The sequence below is a fragment of the Drosophila biarmipes genome, chromosome 2R (assembly GCF_025231255.1).
Source record: "Drosophila biarmipes strain raj3 chromosome 2R, RU_DBia_V1.1, whole genome shotgun sequence".
Classification (NCBI taxonomy): Eukaryota; Metazoa; Arthropoda; class Insecta; order Diptera; family Drosophilidae; genus Drosophila; species Drosophila biarmipes.
In genome coordinates this window covers 16,273,677-16,299,960 of record NC_066615.1, presented here as the reverse complement: position 1 = coordinate 16,299,960, position 26,284 = coordinate 16,273,677, and the positions used below count along the sequence as shown (strand labels likewise).

The 26,284-nt window shown below is 48.3% G+C and overlaps 11 protein-coding genes across 13 annotated transcripts in view; 5 read left to right on the top strand and 6 right to left on the bottom strand.

Annotated features, from left to right (window-relative positions):
* The window catches only part of LOC108036517 (matrix metalloproteinase-2), a 78,906-nt gene extending 77,261 nt beyond the window's left edge, over positions 1 to 1,645 (top strand). For both annotated transcript variants that reach the window (XM_017112723.3, XM_017112724.3), the window contains 2 exons: positions 12 to 153; positions 283 to 1,645. In XM_017112723.3, the coding sequence (XP_016968212.1) occupies positions 12 to 153; positions 283 to 842 (702 nt within the window). In that variant the 3' untranslated portion in view covers positions 843 to 1,645. The remainder of the gene's footprint in view (positions 1 to 11; positions 154 to 282) is intronic.
* Positions 1,646 to 2,829: 1,184 nt separating this feature from the next.
* On the top strand, positions 2,830 to 4,886 carry LOC108036321 (retinol-binding protein pinta). Of its 2 annotated transcripts, none has more exons than XM_017112334.3 (4): positions 2,830 to 2,953; positions 3,683 to 4,029; positions 4,090 to 4,462; positions 4,526 to 4,886. In XM_017112334.3, exons 2-4 carry the CDS (start codon positions 3,716 to 3,718, stop codon positions 4,778 to 4,780), a joined length of 942 nt encoding a protein of 313 aa, XP_016967823.1. In that variant the 5' UTR covers positions 2,830 to 2,953; positions 3,683 to 3,715; the 3' UTR covers positions 4,781 to 4,886. The 2 variants fall into 2 exon arrangements, with proteins under 2 accessions (XP_016967823.1, XP_050743962.1); XM_050888005.1 differs by having other exon boundaries at positions 2,945 to 2,963.
* Positions 4,872 to 7,129, bottom strand: LOC108036186 (uncharacterized). Its single transcript, XM_050887385.1, has 8 exons — positions 6,916 to 7,129; positions 6,748 to 6,850; positions 6,369 to 6,685; positions 6,163 to 6,306; positions 5,681 to 5,926; positions 5,517 to 5,619; positions 5,142 to 5,458; positions 4,872 to 5,086 (listed from the first exon to the last, which is right to left on the bottom strand). Exons 1-8 carry the CDS (start codon positions 7,031 to 7,033, stop codon positions 4,938 to 4,940), a joined length of 1,497 nt encoding a protein of 498 aa, XP_050743342.1. The 5' UTR covers positions 7,034 to 7,129; the 3' UTR covers positions 4,872 to 4,937.
* A 330-nt stretch (positions 7,130 to 7,459) lies between these two features.
* On the bottom strand, positions 7,460 to 19,210 carry LOC108036322 (uncharacterized). The gene is made up of 4 exons (XM_017112335.2): positions 19,089 to 19,210; positions 8,941 to 9,252; positions 8,514 to 8,880; positions 7,460 to 8,452 (listed from the first exon to the last, which is right to left on the bottom strand). The coding sequence occupies exons 2-4, from the start codon at positions 9,237 to 9,239 to the stop codon at positions 8,180 to 8,182; spliced, it is 939 nt and encodes a 312-aa protein (XP_016967824.1). The 5' UTR covers positions 9,240 to 9,252; positions 19,089 to 19,210; the 3' UTR covers positions 7,460 to 8,179.
* LOC108036323 (alpha-tocopherol transfer protein-like) lies at positions 9,677 to 11,719 on the top strand. Its single transcript, XM_017112337.3, has 3 exons — positions 9,677 to 10,573; positions 10,633 to 11,005; positions 11,387 to 11,719. The coding sequence occupies exons 1-3, from the start codon at positions 10,275 to 10,277 to the stop codon at positions 11,639 to 11,641; spliced, it is 927 nt and encodes a 308-aa protein (XP_016967826.1). The 5' UTR covers positions 9,677 to 10,274; the 3' UTR covers positions 11,642 to 11,719.
* LOC108036319 (neuropeptide FF receptor 2) lies at positions 11,917 to 13,256 on the top strand. Its single transcript, XM_017112332.3, has 3 exons — positions 11,917 to 11,964; positions 12,019 to 12,648; positions 12,708 to 13,256. The coding sequence occupies exons 1-3, from the start codon at positions 11,938 to 11,940 to the stop codon at positions 13,254 to 13,256; spliced, it is 1,206 nt and encodes a 401-aa protein (XP_016967821.1). The 5' UTR covers positions 11,917 to 11,937.
* On the top strand, positions 13,527 to 25,296 carry LOC108036327 (uncharacterized). The gene is made up of 13 exons (XM_017112340.3): positions 13,527 to 13,698; positions 14,775 to 15,628; positions 15,686 to 15,860; positions 15,921 to 16,087; positions 16,145 to 16,210; positions 16,262 to 16,996; positions 17,057 to 18,146; positions 18,203 to 18,588; positions 18,648 to 18,829; positions 19,484 to 20,259; positions 20,321 to 20,497; positions 24,448 to 24,865; positions 24,921 to 25,296. The coding sequence occupies exons 1-13, from the start codon at positions 13,527 to 13,529 to the stop codon at positions 25,243 to 25,245; spliced, it is 5,523 nt and encodes a 1,840-aa protein (XP_016967829.1). The 3' UTR covers positions 25,246 to 25,296.
* LOC108036324 (RWD domain-containing protein 2B) lies at positions 13,700 to 19,199 on the bottom strand. The gene is made up of 2 exons (XM_017112338.2): positions 19,089 to 19,199; positions 13,700 to 14,627 (listed from the first exon to the last, which is right to left on the bottom strand). Exon 2 carries the CDS (start codon positions 14,623 to 14,625, stop codon positions 13,756 to 13,758), a length of 870 nt encoding a protein of 289 aa, XP_016967827.1. The 5' UTR covers positions 14,626 to 14,627; positions 19,089 to 19,199; the 3' UTR covers positions 13,700 to 13,755.
* Positions 20,493 to 22,405, bottom strand: LOC108036318 (mucin-16). Its single transcript, XM_017112330.3, has 2 exons — positions 21,951 to 22,405; positions 20,493 to 21,887 (listed from the first exon to the last, which is right to left on the bottom strand). The coding sequence occupies exons 1-2, from the start codon at positions 22,223 to 22,225 to the stop codon at positions 20,834 to 20,836; spliced, it is 1,329 nt and encodes a 442-aa protein (XP_016967819.1). The 5' UTR covers positions 22,226 to 22,405; the 3' UTR covers positions 20,493 to 20,833.
* Positions 22,785 to 24,220, bottom strand: LOC108036320 (putative N(4)-(beta-N-acetylglucosaminyl)-L-asparaginase GG24090). The gene is made up of 2 exons (XM_017112333.3): positions 23,978 to 24,220; positions 22,785 to 23,925 (listed from the first exon to the last, which is right to left on the bottom strand). Exons 1-2 carry the CDS (start codon positions 24,085 to 24,087, stop codon positions 22,836 to 22,838), a joined length of 1,200 nt encoding a protein of 399 aa, XP_016967822.1. The 5' UTR covers positions 24,088 to 24,220; the 3' UTR covers positions 22,785 to 22,835.
* On the bottom strand, positions 25,251 to 26,100 carry LOC108036326 (60S ribosomal protein L31). The gene is made up of 3 exons (XM_017112339.3): positions 26,077 to 26,100; positions 25,538 to 25,791; positions 25,251 to 25,473 (listed from the first exon to the last, which is right to left on the bottom strand). Exons 2-3 carry the CDS (start codon positions 25,759 to 25,761, stop codon positions 25,323 to 25,325), a joined length of 375 nt encoding a protein of 124 aa, XP_016967828.1. The 5' UTR covers positions 25,762 to 25,791; positions 26,077 to 26,100; the 3' UTR covers positions 25,251 to 25,322.
* Between the last annotated feature and the right edge of the window lie 184 nt (positions 26,101 to 26,284).

Sequence of the window (26,284 nt, the reverse complement as noted above, 5' to 3'; positions counted from 1 at the left end):
TCTTCCAACAGTTCCTGTGGCGCATTGGCGCATCTGGTCTGTATCCTGGCTATCCCACGGAGACCAGGAGGCATTGGTCTGCTTTACCCGAAAATCTCACCAAAGTGGACGCGGTATATGAAAACAAACGGCGACAGATTGTGTTCTTCATAGGTGAGTTACATAAAAATAGAAGGAATAGAAATTTAAAGCTGGGACTACGAATTAGCTAGTTCCTTTAAATGTTTGAATATTTATAACATAAACTTGGAAACTAATTACATTTATTAATTCCCCCATTAGGCCGTGAGTATTATGTGTTCAACTCGGTGAACCTGGCTCCTGGGTACCCAAAACCGCTCACTGATCTGGGTCTTCCGTCCACTCTGTCCCACATCGACGCCTCCTTCGTGTGGGGCCACAACAATAACACCTTCTTCACCAGCGGCACTCTGTACTGGCGATTCAACGACTCCACGGGTCAGGTGGAGCCCAGTTATCCGCGGGACATGAGCATCTGGTCGGGAGTGGGCTACAACATTGACACGGCGTTCCAGTATGTGGACGGCAAGACGTATTTCTTCAAGAACCTGGGGTACTGGGAGTTCAGCGACGACCACATGAAGGTGGCCCATCCCAGGCCCAAGCTGTCTTCCCGGAAATGGATGCAGTGCGCCCGAAGTGCCAACGAGGTGGATGACGAGCAGCGATATACGGCGTCCTTGGTTTCCGGCGAGAATGAGAGCGACGGAAGCGAGGGTACGGGGAGGAGTGGCGCCAGAGAGCTAAGGATCAACCTCTTCCTGCTCCCGATCCTCCTCTTTACCTTCACGATCTGCAGGAGTAGGCTAAGCAATCAATAGCGTTAATAGCCGTGGTTCTCCTCGCATTTTTCACAAAAAAGAGTAGTTTTTGTAAGCAAAAAGTAAATAAAAGAAAGGATTTTAATGTGTAATTCAACTTCGCGATTGAGCAACAAGTTCTCCAAAAAGTATGAAACTATATTGTAAATTATGATAACCAGAGCAGATCTAACCAGATCTATATGGCAGAGCGCAACTGTGTGACTGTCTGGCGCTGAAATGCCCCCGAAGACGACACCGAGCGGCCTTTCCTTACATTTAATGGAAATAAATCGACACCCAAGTGAGATTCGCACATAGATGACAAATCTACGATTCGCCCACTGGCCGATTTATTCATGGACACTTGCCAATTGTGCACACTGGCGCCATCTATTGAACAAATAGCAGGGCTGTTTTACCAGATCTTTACACCATACACACATAAGATAAATCCACAATATTATACCGTAGCTATAAGTCATAGTAGTTTTAGGTATATACAGGAAGCGTCGAATATCCCAAGTTGAAATTCGAAACCACAACTGCCTTATAAATAAGTATATTATTGCTTTTTGTTGACGAACGTAAGCTCTGCTTTTCTTGTTTTGACGAACCTTTCTAACTATTTATATTTATGAATGTGATATTATCATAAATTCTGCGCGATTGTAAACGAAAGAAAAACTAAGCTGAGAACAAAATTCTTACATTTCGGTTAGTTTTTAGTTTTATTTACATAAGATACTTAAGCTGCAAACTATCTTTTTATATACATTTTACCGATATAAAATTAAATAAATAAATACATGAATAAAATTAGACACAAAAAAAAATGTAGTTTTTTACATTTCCCAAACGACATATGCCAGGCGAAATAATTTAGAACAACATTTAAAAAACAATACAAATTCACAGAGACGTTGTTCATCAGCATTTTTAAAAAAATTAAATTTAAATATTCCATCAGAGTTTCCTCACACAGGCGATAAAATAGATGTCCACAAAAGTCTATTTATCATTTTTTCCGAGCCATTCTTCAGCTTCTTACAAATATCTTGAAAGGGAAAAGTTCGACAAAAACTATGGAATATATGGATTTATATAATGTTTAAGATACATGAAAAGAAAGGTCCACTGTGAGAACCTAATTAGTTTATTTATATTTGAAAAACAGTGATACGCTATTAATATTGCGAGCTAATTATCACAACTTGACAAATTTTAACTTACTTAGGACATTATAAAAAAGCAAGTTTATTTCCAAAATTGAAGGATTGGTCAAAAAAACCCCCTCAACATATATACCCATCCCCATTCAAATGACGTGATGTAGCTACACAATTTTGAAATAACCATGATGACGGAGCTAAAAATGGAAGAAAAAAGACCATTTCGATACAATATTATCGTGTACGTATTATCACTGAAGTAAGCAATGTATCATTAGCGATAATATCGTTATCTCCACATATAGACAAGTCTATGGCGAATCTGAAAGGTTAGTGTACTGATAACAATGCCGGGTGTCGGGTGAAAGTTTTGGGCGCTCTTCGTGTATCGAATATTAATGGTAGGTATATGGGGAGCATGTCGACTGACACAGGAACTTCCTGTCGGTTCATCTTTTAGCCGGCGCTATCTGGAGCAGAGTAGATCCTACCGATCGCAATGGTATTGTGATGATTACACCGCTGTTAATGGCCTCCAATTTTTATATCTTATCTCCGGGCATTAGCTGCCGTTTGACACAAGGTGTTAATTTAGTGTAACAGTCACCAGCTGGTCGGGTCGGTAATGGTGGCTATAACGAGTGGGATCTTTCGCTCCGTTATAACTGAGTATCGCTGAGCCGCCGCTCGACTGTCATTAGGTTATGCGTCACCTCGCCCCACAGCCGTGACGTCCGCACAGTTCCACAGTTCCACCGTTCTCCATGCAGTCCCGTCCCCAGAACTATACCCAAAATCGGCGATTCCACGGCGACTCGGTGACAGTCGCGCGCCCACAGTCAAGCCCAGCGGTTCAACACTCGATTTTCGCGAGGAGGCGGCACATATCACGTATATTATATATATGCATTCATATGCATATGTGTATATAGAACAGATAATATTAAATTAAAGACAATTGTGAGTAGAGGTACGCGACAACGTAGAGCTAGGCCCGGCACGGTTGCTTTTGATCCCGGTGCAAGACAACCTGGTATCTGGGTTTACGCGCACTTGAAAACTGATTGGTGATCCCTGCCGATACGCGGTATCTAAGGGCGGTGTGTTCTTGATTTCGGATAGTGCCTGAGCCCCAATGCTATATACAACTGATAACTGATATAATTAAAATTCTGTTTTGCTGCAAGTAAATGTGACTTCAGCCAGATCAGTTACTCCCACTGATCGTTGTTTGCTATTTATTGTTCGGTATCTAAATATACCTGATGTGTTGATTTCATTTTGATCCCTAGTTATGCACTTAATCCAAAGATTAGACATGGCAAACAAGTTGGTTATTTTTGATAAGCAATATCATTTCTTGTCAATGTTTAGGTTATAAAAGATTGCCTTAAAATAGCCTTCCAATCATTCATCGTTTTAAGACTGTGACCAACTGGGAATCCTGCAGAGATTTAGATCTTTGCCTAAGTGGCTCCTACTTAAATCTAATCGAAAACACGGAGCAAGACTATGTCAAACTTCAGTGACGAAGAATTTTTTGCCATATGGCATGGGTACTATCTAATCACCCCACCAAAGACACCAGTTACTGTCATAACTAGGCGGAAATTGGGGCCAAAGCAGCCGGTTGACTAATCGCACCTGGAAAAATTTCAATAAATCAAACCTATGCTTTGCATCGAACAGGTGGTGATAAGAGGTGCCCAGCCGAAAACAAGCATGTCGGACGCCTACTCGAATTCCTTACGCAGCCTGAGTCCGGAGTTGGCCAAGAAGGCGCACGACGAGCTGGGCGAGGTGCCCGAGAGGATCGATGAGGATATCGAGACGCTGCGCACTTGGATCGCCAAGCAGCCGCACCTGAAGGCTCGCCAGGATGCCCAGTTCCTGATCGCCTTTCTGCGGGGCTGCAAGTACAGCTTGGAGAAGACCAAGCTCAAGTTGGACAACTTCTATGCGATGCGGGGGGCGGTGCCAGAGCTCTACAAGAACCGCATAGTGGGCGAGAAGCAGCTCAGCATTCTGGAAACAGGGTGAGCTATCTCATATTTTAGTTCCCGGGACATCCTTTAATAATATTTGTAATCCCACAGTTGCCTGCTTCGGTTGCCCCAGCCCCTGAAGCCGGATGGTCCTCGCATTCACATTTCCCGCTATGGCCAGTACGACTCCAAGAAGTACTCCATTGCCGAGGTCATCCAGGTGAACACCATGTTGGGTGAGATTCAGATACGCGAGGACGACAATGCCATGATATCTGGTTTCGTGGAGATCATCGACATGAAGGGCGTGGGGGCAGGTCACATATTCCAGTTCGATGCTGTGCTGGTAAAGAAACTGGCCGTTCTGGGTGATAAGGCCTATCCCTACAGGCCCAAGGGTTTCCACTTTGTCAATGCTCCCGCCAGTGCAGAGAGGTTAATGTCCATTGCCAAGGGTCTGATGAGTGAGAAGATACGAAAACGGGTAAGTTTTTCACATATTAATAAGTTATCTTCAAATCTAATATGGGAAATTTTGATTTCCTAGTTCCACATACACTCCAAACTGGAAAGCCTCTACAAATACGTGCCCAAGGAATGCCTGCCAGCTGAGTATGGTGGCAGCAATGGAACTATCCAAGATGTCATTACGACATGGAGGACAAAGCTCTTGGACTATAAGCCCTTCTTCGAAGAGGAGGCTTCCTATGGCACAAACGAGAAGCTGAGGCGAGGACAACCCGTTAGTGCCGAATCCCTGTTTGGAATCGAGGGATCCTTCAGAAAACTGGATATCGACTAATCTAGAGTGGAGTGTGGAGTGTCACATAGAAAATAGTAATTTTAATCTTTGTACAAATGCAGACTAATCGGACTAATAAAACTAAAAACAATTTAAGTTCCAATAACTGGCAGTTTAATCTCAGGATATTTTTATTGGGTGGTAAGTATTTCAGTCATCACAACTTGGCAACAGTGTCCTGCTTTGCCTTCAGGTTGATAAACTTTAGTCCTTCGTCGTGGTAAGGATTGGAGGCTTCCCTGACGCGCTCCAACCATTTGGCCACCTTGGGGAACTTTTTGCCATCCACTTGGTATTGGCAGAGTCCTGAATTAAATAATGGTTAGTTTCCTTTAAGACTCTCCATTACATTCAAACCTACTCAATTGATTGATTTCCGAGGAACCGAGAATATCAGCCATTGTCAGGTTCTGTCCCACCAGAAAGTCCTTTTCTAGCCACAGGAGCTCCAGGAGACCCAGATTGGTTTCTACTCCATCGATCAGCTTTTGCAGCTGTTCTGGCTTGGGCTTGGGTGCTATGCCATTAATGGGAAACAGCCAGGCATCCCGGAAGTACAGGGAACAGGCCAGACGTATGTTCAGGTGCTGCCACTCCAGGTATTCATCCACTCGGGCGCGAGCCTCCACAGATTTTGGGTAAAGCTTTTGGTCGAACTGACCTTTGTCTGCGAGATAACTAAAGCGGGCCATGTACGACCTATATTCCAACAAATCAAAATAATAGAATATCTTACCGTATAATGGCTATAGTTTCGGACAAATGGAAATCTCCATCCACTATGGCGGGCAGCTTCTGGAAGCGATTGATCTTCTTGTACTCCTCGGTCAATTGCTCAACTGAGAAAGCATAAATTAGCCGGCGAAGCCCATAAGGTTTACCTCTACCTCTACTACTCACATTTACGGAGGGCAATGGGGCAATATTCAATGGGCGAATTGCCCAATTTTAAAGCTAGCCACAGAGCACGGGAGACCGGGGATAACAAATCGTAATAGAATTTAATTGGCGTGGACATGGCGGTCAATTGCTCTGGCTCCCCAATCCAAACTGCCAAACAGCCGGCGAATGTATTGATCCCCCAGGTGGGAAAAGTGAAAACAAACAAAGCTCCAGTCCAAAGATCAACAGCGCCAACTTGCAGCACTGGTTGGGTAGTTATGGTTGTCCCGCTCTTCGGAGCATATTCAAAGAGAGGTATACAACATCTATGTATATACTTGCCTATAATATTAACTTTTCTTTCATTATAGTCTTTTATTAGTTTTATAGTAAGGAAATTAACACAATAAGCAAGAAACAAGGCACAAATTAGTTACAGTGAAGTCTTAGAGTCTTAATAAATGCAAAAGAAACAACTAATCAAGATTAACATAACTAAATTTTGGCACTGGCTGCCTGCTTGGAGACCTTGTACAGAAAACTGTGGGCCTCGTCGTGGTAGGGATTGGTGGCCTTCCGCACGCGTTCCAGCCACTTGGCTGTCTTGGGGAACTGCTTCTCATTAACATTGTATTGACAGAGCTCTGAGGAAGATAGGGTAGCATATTAAAACATTATTCTTTTGGGACTTAAAGCCAAAACCCACTCATTTGATTGATTTCCGAAGCCCCAAAGATGTCCGCCACTGTGAGCTTATCACCGACCAGGAAGTCCTTCTCCAGCCAGATGCGTTCCAAGAGACCCAGGTTGCCCTCCACGTCCCTTATTAGCTTTTTAACCGCCTCGGGCTTGGGAGCCGGAGCTAGACCCTTTGCCGGGAGAAGCCAAACTTGCCGGAAGAACAGGCCGCACACCATGCGCACATTGAAGTGCTGCCACTCCAGGAACTCGTCAACACGGGCACGATCCTCCAGGGACTTGGGATACAGCTGCTCGCTGAAGACTCCTTTGTCCGAGAGGTAACTAAAATAACAAATATGGATGTAGTGCCAAGAATAAACCTATGGATTCGATGGGGAACTCACCGGACTATGGAGACACTCTCGCCCAACTGAAATGTACCATCCACGATGGCCGGAACCTTTTGGAATCTATTAATGCTTTTGTACTCGTCTGTTAACTGCTCCTCTGGCATGAACAATCCCAGAATATTATATCAGCCGGTTACTTGGGTAACTTGTTGTTAGTCTTACGCTTTCGCAGGGCAACCGGGCAGCCTTCAAAGGGGGTCTTGCTCAGTTTCATGCCAATCCAGAGAGCTCGGGACGGCTGCGACAGGAAATCATAATAGTACTTGATTGCCTTCGACATCTTGACAAAATATTAATTTTTTTAAACTAGAATAATGAGGTAAACACAAAAATAATACAGCCTACACAGGCACATATACAGATGTAACGTCAAAGCTCGTTCCAAAGTTCAAATGCGTCGGTTTTCAACACTACACAAAAAAGATATAGTGATCCCGCTCTTTCAAAATGCGCGCGCAAAAAATTCAAATTCAAATTTGTAAGCTAAAATATGTATTTCATAGAAATACGCCACAATCAATTATTTTCAATGCTTTAACCTTGCTTTTGACATGCTCCCAACTATATCGATATGAGTTATCAAAACTTTGGTTCAAACATAGGGATACGTCAGCCAGTCATCAGGCGCCTTTATCTAAGCCAGATAAAGTTTACTACCACCATAATTTACGGATTGACACCCTCAAGTGATGGATCTTCAGGCAAATTTTAGTTGTACCGACAGTTAAACAAATTCGCTTTAATTTATTAACGCACTCAACATGGGGTCTACAATACATTGTCCTTTTAACTTTAGTCATTTAACTATGTATATATTATCCATAAATATAGATGCATGTATATATGTAAACTAGTATCAAAAATTAGTAGAAACGACACTTAACCAATGGAAGAAAATATCGAAAATATATGTATATATATATGTGTACTCGTGTACCGTGTGTATGCGATAAAATAAAAGCCAACAACAACTTAGCACGCAAGTATATAGAAGACGTTGAGGATTTCACCATGAAAATGCAGTGTGGGCTCATGTTAGGATGAATCGATCGGGCATAGCTTCCACCCGATACGACCGGACGTTAGAATGTGTTAAGTATGTGCGTTGATAAGGACAACAATAAATTAGAATCGACAATAATGTGAGGTTTGCGCTCTTTGTGCCATTAAATGGCGTTCCATTTTCTTCTTATTTCTTTTCAGTGTGCACTTGTTTATCATACTGTTCAATTTGCTCTTAGTTTCGATGTTGCTCATTGTGTTTCCATTTATAAAATATCAGGTTCTGCTATGACCAATGATCGCTATAGCGCTGTAGTGTCTATACATTCCAGTGTGTGTATATATATTGGGCTGTGGGTGTGTTTAAAGAGGCGTACTTATAGGATGTGCATCAGAATATACAACTAACTGCCCGGCGATCGCCTCAATCGAAGTTCAGCTTCCGAAAGGTTCCGTCGTTGGGCACGCTGGCCACCAGGGGAGCGGACCTGTCCTGATCCTTCTCGCTGGCCGCCCGCAATTTCTCATTGACGCCATAGCGCTCGTCCTCCTTGAAGTACGTGGAGAAGCTGGTCAACTGGGTCTCGTACCGCGACATGGCATCCGCCAGGGAGCCATTCTCGCCACCCAGCTCAGCAGGCAGGTACTCCTTGCCGATGGCCTTGTTCAGGGACTCGAGGTTGGAGTGGATGTGCAGCTGCAGGAAGGGATATAATAAGTCAATATTCCCCATGATAGATTTACCCTTTCAGACTCACCAGCTCCTTTTGCTTCATGACATTTCGGACTAGTCCCAGCACAAACTGCGTCTCCCTGGAAGCGTTCACGATGTGGGTGGCCACTAGATTCGCCGGGATGCCGTGCTCCAGGAATGCGTTCATCCGCTTGAACATACCCGGGTCGAACTGCAGCAGCAGGGAGTAGGGGATTTTGGTAAAGTCGATGATCTCCACCACGCCGGCCACGTTCCAGTTGTCGTCGGTGTTGATCTCGATCTCGGCGCGGAAGGCATGGAAGCGGAAAATGTCGCTGACACTGTGCTTGGAAGTTTCGATGTGACCCATTCGTGTGTAGTGGATACGGGGGCCACCAGGGCCAATGGGGTTGGGCAATGTGGCGAAGATTCTACAATGCGAAAGCGGTTTTATAGTTCTTAACTTTGAAATAGGGGAACCCCCAACTTACCCTGAGCGAGCCAGTTCCAGCAGCTTATCGTCCACAAGACGGCCCTTGAGCAACTCGCGCTCCTTGGTCTTGTAGGTGTAGTAGAAGAGCACCCGCTTTTTGGCCTCTTCCACGTCCCAGTGGCAGAAGCGCAGGAAGGCCGCCAGGAACTGGTCGTCCGTCCGCGCCTCCAAGTAGTTCTGTTCGTTGATCCAGGTGCGCAGGGCCTCGATCTTCGCGACCACTGCAGTGGAATCTTCGCCAAGTTGCAAGCGGGCCACCTCGGCCAGCTCCGGCACCAGCGATCGTATCTTGGCCATGGTCAAAGGGGATCTGCAAAGCGATCGAAACTTGCCTTAAATTTTGAGATACGATGCCAAAGGTCTGGAGTGTGCCGAGGCGTGTGTGTGTGCTGTGCCCAGGTACGAGCACGAATAATCGAGAACTCGGCGTCGGCCTGCCTAAACTCTGTTCCGAACTTCTGATCGGAACGGGGAGCCTCTCGGTTCGATAGCAGGCACACTGGTGCAGGGGCACCCGAAAAAGCCAGCGACAGGGAGCAAGCTCACAGTGACAAACCATTTGGAGGGGCAGATTAAGCGATATCAGTGACCAAAAGAGCAAACACAAATAGACGTGTTGCGGAGACATGATAACCACCTGGTTAGTCCAGCTGCACTTGAACTAATCGCATTGGTTTGACTTGTATAAGAATAAACATCATATTATTCCAATAAAATAGTAAGCCATTTGATAGGCAGCGTTTTAAAAATGGTTAAGGTTTCATTTCTATTTAGATTGTTTGTAATGAAATTATAGTTTATGTTATTAGTTCTTAGACAAGCTGAACGTGACTATTTGTTAAACTTTCTGCAGTGATAAGATTTTGAAAATCGTCTAGAAATAGCTTTAGAACCACTTGAAAAGGCATCAGCTTTTAGGGCCCATAATTGGGTATTCCCAGCCAAGTGTGCCTTTCCAAGCCGGCGATAAGATATGGCCTGCATACACACACACCCCATTGAACTGTGGCGTGGTTCATTTCGCAGACTCTGCAATAAAATACTTGGCTACCCCGGCAGCTGCAAACATATTCGCGCCACCGATGCAGTCGAGCCGTAATCTTATCTGCTCCGTCGAGAGACTTCGACCGCCCACTCACCGGATCGGGTTGGATCCCATGGGATGACTGGCCCGAAAAGAGAGCCAACTGCGCTATCAGCTGAATGAGTGGCCATAAAGGCACCAGATTAGCTTTTGACGGTTACGTTTCAGTCGGGGATTTCGGCTGGCGTATGATTGGGAGAAGCGTTTAGTAGCCCGCCAGCTGCCACGAAGCAAGCGACTTCCCAGAAATGGCCAATCTGCGTCCCCTGAGCGCCGAACTCCGCCGGATTGCCGAAGCAGAGCTGAACGAGGTGGAGGAGCGGGTGCCCGCCGATCTGCAGGCTCTGCGGGATTGGCTCTCCAAGCAGCCGCATCTGCGGGCCCGCCAGGATGACCAGTTTCTGATTGGCTTCCTGAGGGGCTGCAAGTTCAGCCTGGAGAAGACCAAGTCCAAGCTGGATCACTTCTACACCATCAAAACGTTGATGCCAGAGCTCTTTGGCAGTCGGCAGGTGGACGAAAAGAACCTCACTTTGTGTCGAACGGGGTGAGTTGGGCTCAGTTATACCAATCAAGGATTATGGATAATCGAGATTTATGTAACAGGACCTATCTTCGACTGCCTAAACCCTGGGGACCCGATGGCCCCCGCCTGCAGCTCACAAACTACGAGAAATTCGACCCAAAGCAATTCAAGCTGCTGGATCTCTTCCGCTACCAAACCATGATAACAGAACAATCCATCCTCGAGGATGATAACAGCAACATCAGTGGCTACGTCGAGATCATCGACATGGCCAAGCTAAGTCTTAGTTTTCTGGCCCAACTCGACTTTACGCTCATCAAAAAGATGGGCATATTCGCGGAGAAGGCCCAACCCACTCGCCTGAAGGGAGTCCACCTGATCAACTGTCCCAAGGAGGGAGTGGCTCTGTTGAATCTGGCCAAGAGCCTCATGCCCAGCAAGCTACAGCAGCGGGTGAGTAGCATACCAAAAATAAAGTGAATACCCGGAGGCACTTTAGCTAATTTATTTCCGTGGCTTATCGGACACTTCACGGGGATTATCAGCGAGTCTGGCCGGCAGCTGATAAGCGTTGAAGTGCTCTGCCACTCTCTCACCCCTGAACTACTAATTAATATTTCACAAATCAGAGCAATTAACTTTCGAGGAACGCTCGCATATTGTCAAGTGTGGCAAAGCATTGCCTGAGGTCAGTTGAGCACGCACATGGGCTCTTATCATTGAAGCGTTAGGCCGCGGCCTAGAGAAAAGTATATATACATAAACAAAGGGATTTAAATACGTATATCAGGCAGGCACTAATCTATCTCATGATTAACACTTTGATCATTGCAGTTTCACGTGTACAAGAATCTGGAGCAATTAAACGAGGTGATACCACGCGAATACCTTCCAGAGGAATATGGCGGCACTAACGGACGTATAGCCGAAATCCAGGCGGAGGCTGAGAAGAGTTTGCTGGCCTACAAGAACTACTTCGCAGAGGATTCCAAGTACGGTGTGGATGAGCATCTGCGGCCTGGCAAGCGGGTCAGTGCCGATTCCATTTTCGGCGTAGAGGGATCCTTCCGCAAACTCGACATCGATTAAAATCCGAAAGTGTTCAAATTAGTTGTTTAACGAGAGGAGGGAGAAATGTTTCAATTAAAAGCAAATGCAATCCTCAAATATGCCTACTACTTGACTTCATGAGAATCGCCGAGAGGGGCGCAACAGATGGCCAAATCGCAGAGCCATTAGCTTTTAGCGGGCACTATCTGTGACACTTGTTAATAGCTTCGTCAATCAGCAAACGGAATTAAGTGGGATCAGTTCTTGGTCATGTTAATTTTCTGCACGCGAGGACAGTTCCTCTGTGTAAGGTGTCGAAGCAGGAAGCCAACGGAATGACCTCGCTCTTAAGCAGCAATGAAGTTCGTAGGACTATAAACTCTAACAGCAGAGTGGTAAACTCTTTTATCCCTTAGTTTGACTTCAGCAAGTGGGACTTCCCAGCCGAACGCATCTGGCTGCACAAGTCCAACGGAGAGATCACGTGGAAGATCTGCACTTTTCTGCCCCTGATTGCCTTCGGTCTGTATGGGAACTTCACCATGGTTTATTTGATAGCCGCCAACCGTTCCTTGAGGTCGCCCACCAATCTGATCATTGCCAACATGGCAGTGGCGGACCTGCTGACCCTGGCGATTTGCCCGGCTATGTTTATGCTGAACGATTTCTATCAGAACTACCAGTTGGGCTGCGTGGGCTGCAAGCTGGAGGGTTTCCTTGTGGTGGTGTTCCTCATCACAGCCGTGCTCAACCTCTCGGTGGTCAGCTATGATCGTCTGACGGCCATCGTCCTGCCAATGGAGACGCGGCTCACTGTGAGGGGTGTCCAGATAGTGGTGGTCTGCACCTGGCTCCTGGGCATCCTACTGGCATCACCCTTGGCTATATACAGAGCCTACAGGGTGCGGATCTGGAAGAACTTTACAGAGCGTTATTGCAAGGAGAACACCTCCATTCTGCCCAAGTACTGGTATGTGCTTATCACCATCCTAGTTTGGTTGCCCCTGGGCATTATGCTCATCTGCTACATAGCCATATTTTACAAGGTAAGCGAAGATAGTTTATGTATCTAGATTTTCTTTCTTATAACTCACCCCGAACCCAGCTGGATCGGTATGAAAAACGAGTCCTGAGTCGCGAAAATCCCCTCACAGTCAGCTACAAACGCAGCGTGGCCAAAACGCTCTTTATTGTGGTGGTGGTCTTTGCAGCTCTCCGACTGCCATTCACTATCCTAGTGGTTCTACGGGAGAAATACTTCGACGAGGATGTCTCCGTGAGCAGTGGAATGCAATTCTTCTGGTACTTCTCGCAGTACTTAATGTTTCTTAATGCCGCCGTCAACCCGCTGATCTATGGATTTAACAATGAGAACTTTAGACGGGCCTACCATCAAATCTCCTGGGTTCGACGTTGTAGGGAAGCAGCGAAAATGAAGAAAATATCTGGGACATCAAAGCATTGCTGCTACTGTGACTTTATAAAGAGGGGCAAAGCAAAGGCAGATGGACAAGCACAGCAGACAGGGGACGTTGAGAGGGACTTGAGCAGGGACTTATCCACAGAGGTACCAACGGCCAAGTCAACTGAGAGAATTCAAGATGATCGGGCTGATATACTACCATCAGAAGTAGAGGTAGATGGGTATATATAGGGACCACTTTACGGAAACGATATCACCTTTGCACTACTTTTAACTAAAACACTTTAAAATAAATAAATATTTAGAGGCCCTCGAGTATTGTCAGTTTTAATAGACACCCTGCATTAATGGGTACCCAACAGCTGACTCTATCTATGAAACCAAGCTTTAGGAACCGTTCTAAAAACATTCTCTTTATAGTAAAAAATAGTTGCCATCAGTGCACGTGGTACAATTGTACAGAGTATTTCGTTTTGTATCGTTTACAAAAAACAAAAATATATGTATCCAATGTGTCGCGAATTGTTTATATTAATATTTGTGGGTGTTTTCGCCCAGGTGCCCAGTTTCGAAGTGAACTTTCAGGAATCCTATCCCACACACTTTCTCAATTCGGAACAGGAATCGATTTTGCAGAAACGGGCGGCGAATGCTCCTCAGTTCTTCGACCAAGGTTTGAAATGAAATAACAAACTTTATTTACAAGATGAATTTAGCGGGCCACTCACGCTCAGGCTAAACCAAACAATTCAGACTTCATGTATCCAAAGCCGTGGGCCTCGAGGAACCGGATGAACTGGCCCATGTTCATCACGCCCTCCTCGGCGTTGAAGAGCTGTTCGCTGAAGTCCTCGAATCCCCGCTTGCGTTGGCGTGGTTCCGTTCGCACCACGCTGATCTTTTGCCAACGCAGGGCCTTGATGGTGCGCCAGAACTCCTGGACATTGTCGGATTCACCTTCCACGCAGATGATGCCCGGTTTGCCAGGCCTGCTGAAGCCGGTCAGTTGCAGCTGGCGGGCCTGTCGAATCAGCTCCTGCCGCTTGGCAGTGGATTTGATGTGGTGCGAGTAGATCCACATGCGCTCGAGGTGGGAGGGCAGGGATGCGGGCGGAGGTATGTCTTGTGGTTCCTGGGCAGGCTGCTCTGCAAACTCGGAGGCAGGTCGCTTTATTAGGTCTTCGATGTGCTCCTGCAGCCAGCTTAGCAACTGGTAGATGTACGGCTCAGGTTCCTCCTCCTGTCTTTCGCCCTGAAACTCCTCCAGGTCCATCTTCAATCGCTGCTCCCTGGCTTTTCCCAGCAGTGGAGTGTGGACACTAACCCGCGCCTGCTCCAAAAGCGGATATAGGTGGGGCAGTTCCACTCGCACCTCCACACTCTGTTTGGCGGGCAGACTTAACTTCACCATGTACTCCAGATTTGAGCGGAGATCGGTAACGGGCTTAGGCTCCTCGAGAAACTCATTAAAATCGGCCACGACGCCGGCATCGAGCATTTCCAGCTCTCCGGCTCCACAATATATGGAGCTCAGCAGCTCCAGCTCCTCCAGCTGCTTGCCAATGCAGCGGCGGTACGCTTGCAGCTCCTCCTCGGCCATGGCTGACGGAGATTAGAGAGAATTGTTTGGTTTAGTCAGCGGACGGCTTACGATCCTAGCCTACAGATGGAAGTGACTTAAAGATCAAGAAAGCTTAGCAAGTAGTTAATTTTTAACGAGATTCATGTACTTTTTCAATCCACTCCCAGCTAGCTTTAGTTTCGATGGCCTGACGCGAGTGGCTTCCGTGCCCGTGTCCTTTCCCCTGGACATTTGCATGCTCCAGCTGCCCACGGTTAAGTACGCGACGGCGCTGCACAAAGATGCCGCGGGAGTGCGTCACTTTGCCGTGTTCACCTGGCGTCCAGCTGAGCAGGATTACCAGCTCCTCGTGGAGCTGGCGGCTCCGAAAGCGGTGGCTCTGGATTGCCTGGCCTTCGCTGGACGTGGCTACGTGGCTGTGAGCTACAACCTCAGCGAACCCGTGGTCCAGGCTCGTGAAGGATCACCCATCTATGAGCTCTCCCCGGAAACGGGAATACGGACAGTGCAGTACTTTTCAGGAACACAACTGAGGGGAATGTACCTGCGGATCAGCAGCCAGGAGCTGACTCTGCTGCAGGCCTTCGAAAAGGGAGCCCAGTGTCCCTACTTCAAGTGGATGGGCATGAGTTTCCAGCGGCTAGGCGCAATCCCCTGCAGCAATGCTCGACGACTGGAGGCCTTTGGCATCGACTACACCGACTATGTGGCCGTGGCCAACTATGCAGATGCAGAGGGACGGACGGCCACTCGCTCGGAGATCTTTAGGTGGGATGCCAAGTCCCAGAGATTCCAGCTTTTCCAGCGACTCCGCAGCAATGGCGCCGTGGACGTAAAGTACTTTAGTCTGCCAGTGAACGAGGTCAGCCGCAGGCACTTTCTCATTCTGAGCAACACCATTGGAGGAACCAGCTCCGCACTGGGAGAGGCAGACACTGTGATCTATGTCTTCGAGAAGGGCCAGTTTGTGCCCTACCAGCGGTTGAGTTTCTATGCCGTGGAAAGGGTTCTGCCAGTTCAGGTAATTGAGGTTTATGTGCTATTTCCCTTGACATTATCATAATCCCTTACTTTTCAGCACACAGTATCCGAGAAGTTTCTTCTCCTGGTGGCCTGTAATAAGCAGGATGTTAAGATCTACAACCTCAACGACTGGAGATTTGAGGAATCCAAGGTGCAGTTCACGGAAGGAGCTTTGAGTCGTGGAGTGGCCAGAATGAGAAGCTATGAGGAGGGGGATCACAGCTATTTGGGTAGGCATTTCCTCCATTGGAAATCGAATATACCTTACAGTGAGATTTGGTTTTCCCCAGTGATTGCCAATGAGAACATGGCTTCAAATGAGACAAATATATTCCAACCGCTCTACAAACAGGATGAGCATGCCAATATACTCCGCCAGCAAATCATTGACTGGGCTCGGGAGCAGAGGAAGCGCTTGGAGCAGGTGAAAGTGGAGCAGCTATTGAAAAGACTGGAGGTAAGTGGGGTTTAGCAATATAAGATTCCGAGATTTTCACAATAAATGTATACTTAGGAAAAGCTGAAGCAACGTGAGGAGAAACTAGGATGGTCAGCAATTAAAGAAGTGAAAGCCAAGTCGGTAAGAGACCCGAAAATAACAATTATTCAGTTTAGTAACGTACTTCTTCAGTTCGAGGATAAGCACATGAAGCTAACGCCCAACTACTGGAAGGCTTTGCAGCTAACCAAGCAGGCTTTGGATGCCATCGAAGACAAACTAAGCCCCGCCAGCAACAGACATCCCAAGAAAAGATCGGTTGACAGCCTGTCTGACGAACACGATTTCGAGGAGGTCACAGTGGACACCCTGGTGGTGCACGGCACAGTAAAAGCAGACCATATCAATGGAGTTGATACGAAGAACCCTGTTTACGAGTCCGTGACGGCCAGTAAAGTGTTTGTGAGCGATAAGTACAGCGAACCCTCGAGGAAACAAAGGAAACCCCTGTTGGAGGAGCTGACAGTAAAGGATCTGCAACTAGAGGGTCGGCTCAATGGCCTCAAGTGGTCAGAGCTTCAGGATCAGACCCTCAAACGCAGTGGGGAGGATGTGCAGTTCATCAAGGCAGCCGTGGAGTTGGACCACCTCCAATCCGATGCGATCCAAGTCAACAGCAATGAGGTTAACGATCGCCCGGTGGGTCAGCTCATCCCGGTGGATGGTGGAAACTTTATAGTTCAACAGGATGTGCAGTTCGCACAGCCTGTCCAGGTGAACCGGCTGCTGATCAACCAGCGGCTCAACCACATTCACGTCGATCGCCAGCGTTTCGATGTGCTGCTCAGGCAGGCCAACCACACGCAGGTCATCGAGGGCGCCAAGCGCTTCGAGAATGTGCGTGTCTTGGAACCAATTACCATTGCGGTGGGTACACACAGCTATTTAATTATCTCGGAGTAAACTAATGAACTACATCCCCTTTAGGGTCAAATGATGGGCGCTGAACTGAGGGCCATGTCACCGGCAAAGGTTAACCACAAATCGCTGCAACTCCAGGGCGATTTTGTCATAGAAGGCGATGTGACCATCGGTCGCCTGTTGCAAATGAAGGAATTTGTAGATGAGCCCACGCAGCGTTCAGCAGCAGAAGCTTTGAGTCGAGGTGTGCGGTTGGATCAGCTTGTGGACAATGTCAATCTGAACTTTCTGCAACCTCTCATCGCCAACAACACGGAACTGAGCTTCCTCAACACCCAGGATTTGCAAAATCTGGTCCAGCTGAACGTGGATAAAGTGCAGTTGGTGCAGGCCAGCAAAACGTTTCCGAATAGTGTGGAGATAATCGATGGCTTCGGCGAGGTCAAGTGGTTGAATGGCATTGATACGGAGAAGCTTCCAAACATGCTGCTCAGCAAGAGTGGCAACCAAACTATTTCTACGCCTATTCGACTGCAGGGATTGGAAGTGGACCACTTGAATTCATCTCAGATCTTATTGAATGGTTTGGGATTGGAGGACTATCTTCAGGTTAGCAAGGACCAGAAGTCGAATGGAACTCTGTATGCAGACAACTTAGATGCTGAGGAGATGAGCGTGGAAGACCTGCACCTCAATGGCCTGCTCTTTGGCCAACCACTGTCCTCCATCTATGAGCACGGAAGCAAGTCCCTGGACAGCTGGCATCTGCCACCCCACTTCAATGGCACTCTTCATGCTCAGAATCTCTGGCTCAGTGGCGACATAAACCAGGCGAACGTGGTGCACTTGGAGCAGCAATTACAGCAACTGGCGGGCAACATCAAATATGTGGGAGACATTAGCTTCGAGCATGATGTTAACATCAGCTCCCTCAGCTTTGAAAACTCCCTGAATGGAATCGAAGCCCACAGATTTGGTCGTTGTTGGCTGGAGTCCGGGGGAGACCAGAATTTCACGGCTCCCCAAGTGCTGGCCTCGCTGGACAGCAGCAAAGGCGTCTGGCTAAGTGGACAACTGAACAACCATACTCTGGAGGATCTGGTCAGCCGCAGCTACAGGCTCAATGCATCGGAGCACCTGCAAACAGTGCGATTTGGTGAGCCTTAGAAGATTCCTTATGGCAATAGAAACTTTTAGAACTTTACCTCTCAGCGAATCCCATTGTGTTGCAATCGGAGCTGCAGTTGGGCAAACTTAATGGACTCCGTGTGCCGGAGGATGTGATCTACCAAAATGGAGGGGGCTACCTCTCTGCTCCAGTTGGCATAGAAGGTAACTTGGAGGCAGCAGAGGCCTCTAACATTACCAGCCTGAATGGTTACCCCCTCGCGGCGTTGGAGAACTACCTAAGTGGTCAAACACTGGACACTTTTCGGGCCGAGAATGTGAAGTTTGGCGGAGAAGCACCCTCTTACCAGCTGCTGAATGGCCAGGAACTGGGCAAGCTCCTGGATCAGGTGTGGCTGGACAATGAGCAGATTGAGCTGAGGGGATTGGCACTGGATTCTGGCGAATTTAAGGGCCTGCTGGAGTTCCAGGTGAGTGGCGAGCGGAGAGAAATTTCTGGTATGGTTAAGCTGAACTTCCCATCCCCCAGGGACCCATCAATGGCCAGCATGTGGACCACATCAGGCACAGCTATTTCAGCCGGACGCGCAGCAATCGGATGAAAACTCCCCTGAGCTTCCAGCATGACGTCACGTTCGCACAGCCTCCAGTGGCCCAGTACGTGGAACTGCGACGTGGCGATAGTGACGTTTTAATGGAGGGCCGCGGCAGGTGAGTGAAAAGGAGCCCGCTTGGTCGCGGGCCAAAGGGTAATGGGCAATGGGCAGGTGGCATTGGTATTGTGTTGTAGGTATCACGTTTCACTTTCGCAATTGTTTACGCGCTAACAGTTTGGCAGGCACTGGGTGTGCAGCAGTCAGCTGTGCACTCCGCTTGGGCTGGTGAAATTTCTGTACACGTTTGCGATTTGCGCGCGGCGTGCGGGCGGGCGTTGCACTCGTTAGAAACACTTGCAGGTGTGCGCAATTACCTCGTCAATTGGTCGCTGATTGGGTTTGGTTAAATGCACTTTTACGGTCTGGGCAGTTTCGGCAGAGCAGAGGCTTGTGGTTTGAAACAACAAAAACACCGTCGATGGAAGCCCAAACTGGGGCAAATGCCACAAATAGGCAGTGAACGGTCATACTTCATGGCCAGGAAAGTGTACCTGCTGGTATAGCTTAGACAACAACCTATCCAACGACACACAAGCCAAGCGAATACACCCACCCGTCATAGCGGAGACCTCTTCCCGTCGAATTAGTCCGAATTATAGCCAAAAATACGTTACTTATTTAAAAGAAAGTTTATTTTTTTTATACAACATTGGCAAGGCAATTGTCAAAAATTTTATCTGAAAACTCAATTTTCCCCCACTTTTCCTAGCAATTTCTCACTGGACTTCAACGACTTTGTAGCCCACACACTAAAAACTGGCGGAAAGCATGCCATAAGTGGGAAATGGGAACTGCCAGAGGCCTCGGTCTCGGGAGATTTAAAGAATGTTCTAATAAACCACCTATACCTAACTGATGATATAATAAGAATGCCCGTAAATAATCAGACCAGAATAATCCATCCCTTGACCATTGATGCGCTGAAGACCTTCGATAGCGCCACCATAAATCGCCTGCACAGCACACCCGAAAGCCAGGTGGCGGAGGTTCCACTGGCCAAGTGGGTTGATGAAGCAGTCTATATCTACGGAAATCACAGCGTTCCCGGCACCACCCGCCTGGATAATGTGAATCTCTACAATGATCTCTCCGTCAAGGGAACAGTAAATGGCGTCCTCTGGCAGCCGGATAAGCTCCTTTTGCGGGACAAGGAGCAGGATGTGAGGGGATCCCTGCTGGTGGACAACAGTCTGCCAGAGCATCGTCGAATTTTCAGCAACAATGTGGAGAACCTCTGGGTGGATTCGGTCAATGGGCTGCCAGTAAATGAGTTGCTGGACAACAAGGCACAGAACCGTCCGAATCTTCACGTCGAGAGCCAACTGATCTTTACCCAGCCTCTGACGGTGGGTCTCTACGAGGTCAGCAATGGAAATGGCCTGCTGGATAAGTACTACAAAAGAAAGCGGGGCACCAGCGAGAATGCCATTGAAGCCTGGCAGCAGTTGCAGGAAAACGTAGCAGCTGTAAAGAACAGATTGGATAGTAAGTTTAATGTTGATAATTATGAATATATGTTGTTTGCGACATTACCTTACTCCTCTAGAGCCACCAAAAGTGCTGGAGAACTTCGCCGTGCTGCAGAAACTTTCGCATAAGGCCTCAGTTATGAAGATGATCTCCTGGGAAAACAAAGATACGCTTGCCATCTGGGAGGTCGAACCAAACAAACTAATCCTTTACACCTGGCAGCCGCACGAACAGCTCTTCGCGCTCAATTCAAGTAAGTTATGTAGCTTTATTTGCATAAGAACGTGTTTAAAATCAAGTGACACATTGGACCTTAAGCTAGGGACTTGCGAATTGGGCTCAAATCTAAAACTTACGAATACATTTAAAATCCAGCGCTGTGGCATCTATAAACTCCTTAAATCCGTTCACAAATCGTTATGACTAACATTACGTTGATAGGGCTGCCACAGCGCTGACGTTTAAACACAAATCAAATAATAATACAGTGAATACGAGAAGGGTTCCGGGCAGGTCTACATAACTACCGTCAAGTTTGTCTAATAAGTAAGCTGATTATTCGTTTAAATTGAGAGTATCAGTCGGGCCACTACTCCAGCTCGTCGCTCTGCACATCGAGAATGGCGCGCAAGATGCCCAGCTCCAGCTTGGCGGAGGCGCGCGAAGAGAGTCGGTTCATCACATTGGCCACGTACAGCCCGAGGGACTCGTGCCGCGACGAGTTGCACAGATTCTTGAAGAAGGTCGGCGGCAGCGAGTTGTCAAAGTTGCCCAGGTTGATAATCTCGGGTGTGTTGGAGGAGGTGGCGTTGATCTTCGAGTCGAAGATGATGTCGTTCTTGAAGTCCAGCTCCTCGATGTGCGGCGAAAAGCCGTTCGTCGAGGCCACTGAGGTGGAAGCAATGGTGGCGGCCGTTGACGAGTTGGGTCCTCCACCGCCGCCGTTGATCTGTTGCGCAGCCGGAATAGTGATGATGTTGATGCCCGGCGGCGGTGTCTGGTTGTCCTCCCGATCCTTCTTGACCTGCATCAGCTGGGCGGTGGTTGTGTGCACGCTGGTCGGCAGGGCGTCCGGAACGCTTGAGGCAGCAGGAGTGGAGGCTGCGGGTGCAGATGCAGCTGTTTGTTTGGGGCTCGTGATCTTGGTCTGCTTTTTGTGTGCCGGCAAGGGAGTGTACTCCTCGGAGAGTTTACGCTTCAGGGAATCTGGCAGCTGAATGGTAGTGCGCGAGGAATGGGTTTTCAGGCCACTGGCCGTTGCCTGCTGACCAGGCGTCGATTTGAGCGCAGCTCCTGCTCCGGAGCCGGTAGTCTTCTTGACCGTGATGCCCTTCTTTTGCAGCACTGCTGCGGCGGCGGACAGTGAGCTGTTGGTCGTGGCGCGCGGTGTGTTGTTGGCCAGCGTGTTGAGCAGCTTCTTCTCCTCAAAGGCCGGTCGCGGCGTGTCTACGTTGGGCTTGGTGTACACCCGCTCATCCTTCTCCGGCGAGCCGGTGCTGTGCGACTTTGTGGGGCTCTCGCCGTCGGAGGCCGAGCCAGTGGAGTTGGCCGGCTGTCCGAACTGGTGGGCTTCGTCCTCGTCCTCCGGCTCCTGAACCTCCAGCATCTCGTATTCCTCAACCTCCTCCATGGGCACTTGTTCTCTACGAGGGGTTAGAAGAATGGTTAGAGCTATTGATCGGCTTGAGACTACTGCAGCCACTTACTCCTCCTCCTCCTTGATGGGGGCCTTGGGCTCCTGGTGGATCTGGTGCATCAGGCTGAACAGCTTCCACGCCGAGTTGCCCTTGAGCTTCTCCTGCTCGTACTTCTTCTGCAGCACAATGAAGATGGAGCGCGACTCGTGCACGGAGAGCTTGTTGAGGCGCCCGATCCTGGCCCACGCCTCCTCCTGCTCCTGCTTGCTGGCGCCGCCATTGTTTGGATGCAGCGCCTTCTCCTTGGCGATGTCCTGCAGAATCTTGTCCAGTTGAATAGCCATCTTAGTCAGCGACTTGCGGCCCGCTGGTTGCGCGTTCTTAAGAATTTTGAAGGCTGTTTTGTTTACACCGCGAGCCACGAAATAATATTTGTCACTTGGTTTCTGCACTCCGCTTTTGCACCTTTCGCTGCTCTTTTCCACTTCTGTATTTGGCGTCGGTAATTTGGCGGAAAATGTGACCGTTGCTCGCGCAAATACCGAAAATGCCGCCGTTTGGTACAGTACATTTGCAATGCCTAGGGGTGGGAGAGATTGTGGTACAGTGAACGCATACAGCACACATATTTGGTGATTTTGATTTAAATTTTATTTTTACAATCTTATATCAATATCAACCAAATTCAACAATTATTTTTTTTTAAATTTTATTCAAGGTTAGTCATAAAGTATTAAAGAATATAATTTACCCATTTTTTGGGATTCATATTATATGCCAGTTATTATATCATTTTTCTTCAGTGTAATGTATTTAGTGGTCAGTATTTTGGGGTGACCATTTGTCAGCCTTCTTAATATCGATAACTTCTGCTATTGCCAATCAACGTTACAATTGCAGTGGTTCAAATTCAAATTACGATTTTATTTGTCATTTTACATTTTTTTCGCCTTCTTACAAGGGCACTACGTTTACTTTTTCTTGACCCGCTATGCACTTGACTGTTTCCATTCGCGTGGGCCCATCCTTTCCCGCTGGACTGCTGACCATAAAGGGGAACTCATCCAATCCGTAGCAGGCGGCCGCATAATTTCCCAGCCGATCCACCGCAATTACGGCGCCCATAAAGTCCTTGTGGTGCTTCAAAATCCGCCGGATGCCCACCTCGGCGGCCTCAGCCGGAGGCCTTCCCGCCCGCATGGCCTCGACGGCGAGGAGCGCGGGCAGGAAGCGCATCATCACATCTCCGTCGCCGGTGGCCACGGCGGCACCCACCTCGTTGTCTGCATAAGCACCGGCACCCGGAATGGGGGAATCTCCAACCCGTCCGGGAATCTTGTGCTTCGCCCCATTGGTGGAGGTGCCCACATGGATGTTGTTCTCCACATCGATGGCGATCATACCGATGGTGTCGTGGTTCTTGCGCCCGATCTCGTACTCAGTGCGGGCACGGTCCTCCTTCCAGCGGGTCAGCGGAGTGGGCCGGGGCTTGTACGGGCCGCAGGAGACCTTGGGATCGGGATGCACGTTCCTCCAGAAGTTCGGCTGGCAGTTCTCCGCCGTCCACTGCAGCCACATGTCCTTCGACTCCGGCGTGACCAGCGACTCGGACTCGAACCCCATGGCATTGGCGAAGGCGGACGCCGCATCGCCCACCAGCATGGTGTGTTGTGTGTGTTCCAGGACATGTCGTGCCACCTTGATGGCGTCCTTGATGCGTCGCAGGCCAGCCACTGCACCGACATCCATGGTGGCGCCATCCATGACCATGGCGTCCAGCGTGGTCTCGCCCGACTCGTCCGGAGATCCGCCGTAGCCCACCGTGCGATCGCACTGCAGTTTTTCGCACTTGGTGCAGCCCTCCACCACGGCATTGCGCGTCTGCCGGAGGCCGCCCTTACTCTGCTTCAGGATCCGCCAGGCCAACACATTGGCAGCCGTGAAGTTCCAAGTATTGATGACCATGGGCAGCAGCTCAGCCTTTGTTCCATGACCCGTACTGGTCCTATTCGTCTTCGAGGCAGCGGGGGTTGTGGATTTAGCGCTGCAAGGGGCGGATCTAAGCAAACAAAGACCTGGCAACCTGCGACGCTCACCTGAAGGCCGATGCCAGCGTTGGTTTGGACGAAGTGGTCTGCGCCAGGCTGGACAACGCCAACGTCGCCAAACAGAGGAAGCAAAGGCAACCTGCCAATTCCCTGTTCATGGTTAAGTCTACTTTTAGTGGTTTTTGCGAGTGGGCGTTGGTTTGTTGGCTATCTACTGTGAAACTGCAGGGAATTGCTCGAGAGCTGCTTTTAAATGCTTGCAGTCTAACCTCACTCAGATGTTTTCTTATCGGTTGTTGTGATATACTCTATGAAAGAGTCCAACATTCTAAATATCCGAATATGCTATTTTTATTTATACAAATAGACTAAGAATGCAATTTAATATATAAATTTAGGATTTATACCCTTAACTTGGACTCAATGCTGTGGTGCTTCCTATTCATTATTAATATAACCAAATTTATAGAGCATACCTTAGCCCACATACCTATATTTAAGCGTTTTGTTTTCTTTAGGTTCGTCAGCACTAACACAGCTCAATAAGCAGAACTGGGATCAATACACTAAGAATGAAGAGACCTCAAAGAAATTAAAGTTTGGACAACTCAGGTTTCAATGCCGGGGACTACAGGAAGCCAAACAGATTGTAATCCAATGCCTAGATAAACAGAACAAGAGCAGGGAGGCAATCCTGGCCAGGCGGGATGTAAAACAGTTGTTGGCCCTCGCCGACACAGACGATATGCCCATTCTACTGCGGACCTCCAGAGCTGTGGAGCTTTGGAAATGGAGCAAAGGCAATTACACCCTAGTAAGCAGTCTGGTAGATGGGCAGGTGGAGCAAATAGTGCAGATCCAACGAGGAGCCGGCATGGAGAGCGGTTATGTGGCTCTCTTGGCTTCAACGCCAGCAGCAGAGATCCGCATTTACAGGTAGGGTTTTAGCTACATTTAGCCGTCAATTACAATGAACTATTCCATATCACAGCTTTAGCAGTGAGGACGTGAGTGATGTTCAACTGGACCAAGCCATTGGCCTACTGGATTCGCGTCATCCTCGCCAAATGCGGTTCATGCATCTGCCGGAGTCCGATGATCTGCTGCTCTGCGTATCAAATGTGCTGCCACAACAACCGCTCACCATCTACCAGCATCGCGGAGCAGCGGGCTTCCAGCAAATCCTCGGCGACAGTGCCCTGCCGAAGGCTCGTGCCTTGGAAGTGCTCCAGCTGCCCAGCCGTCAGCTGCGCCTGCTGTCCATGGCCACGGAGGAGGCCGTGTACTTGCTGCAGCCACAGTTTACCACACTTTAAGCCACTTTTGTTTTGTTTTTTCTAAATAAAAATTACTTTTTATTAACCGTATTTGTGTTGGCCGTCAATCGCGTTGCTTAGTCGTCGCTGGACTCGACATTCTCGGTTTGCAAGTTCTTGAAGGTGGACACCGGCACGTAGGTGACGTAGGTGTACAGCTTGTTGGGGGAGTCCTCATCGTCGTTGCGACGACGCGCCAGGCGCACGCGGATGCGGAATGGAGTGGACCTGAAGGGGACAGACAGTGGGATTAGAATTGATGATCTCCCGCGGGATTTGAGTGTTTACGCACCTGATACCCTTGGACCAGATGTGCTTGTTCAGACGGGTGTCGATCCTCACATCGGTGGTGCCCATCTCCCGCTCGGCGAACTTGCGGATCTCCTTGATGGCGCGGGGAGCGCGCTTCTTGAAGCCGATGTTGTGGACGCGCTTGGCCAAGTGAATGGTGCACTCGCGGGTCACAACCTCGTTGATCGCCGATTTGTTGATTTTCTCGCCCTTGGTCTTGGTCATTGTTAGGCCGCAACGGTGCTACTTAATATCCTGTAAAGGTTCAAGTTCAACAGCCAATTAGTAAGCTGGCACAGCATAAACAACACTCCAGATATAGGAAAAGTTCTCTATCCGCCGAGAGGCCCTCCACAGGGTTCTTGGTTCGAGACATGTGCATACAGTTTCATTGAAACAGAGTTCAATGGGGAAACTCGGATGTTCCCCGAGTGAAGCATTGAATTGCCGTGTTTCACAGGTACTTCGCAAAATAGCTACGCGATTTTGCAAAATTTACACGTGGTTTAGCGTTAAAATACAGAAATCCCCAATACCAACCTCTCCGGAAACGCAACGAAAAGAAAAGGAAAGAAGAAGAGCTGCTAGGGGTGAGCAGAAATTAATGTGGCTGCACTGGCGTGACTATCGGGTTGTGAGTTGTTTCTTTGCAGTAATCAATTAGGAGCTTTAAATATTCAAATGGACAAACTAATATGTGAAACATATAAGCTTCTTAGATATATTTCTATCTGCATCACATTAATGT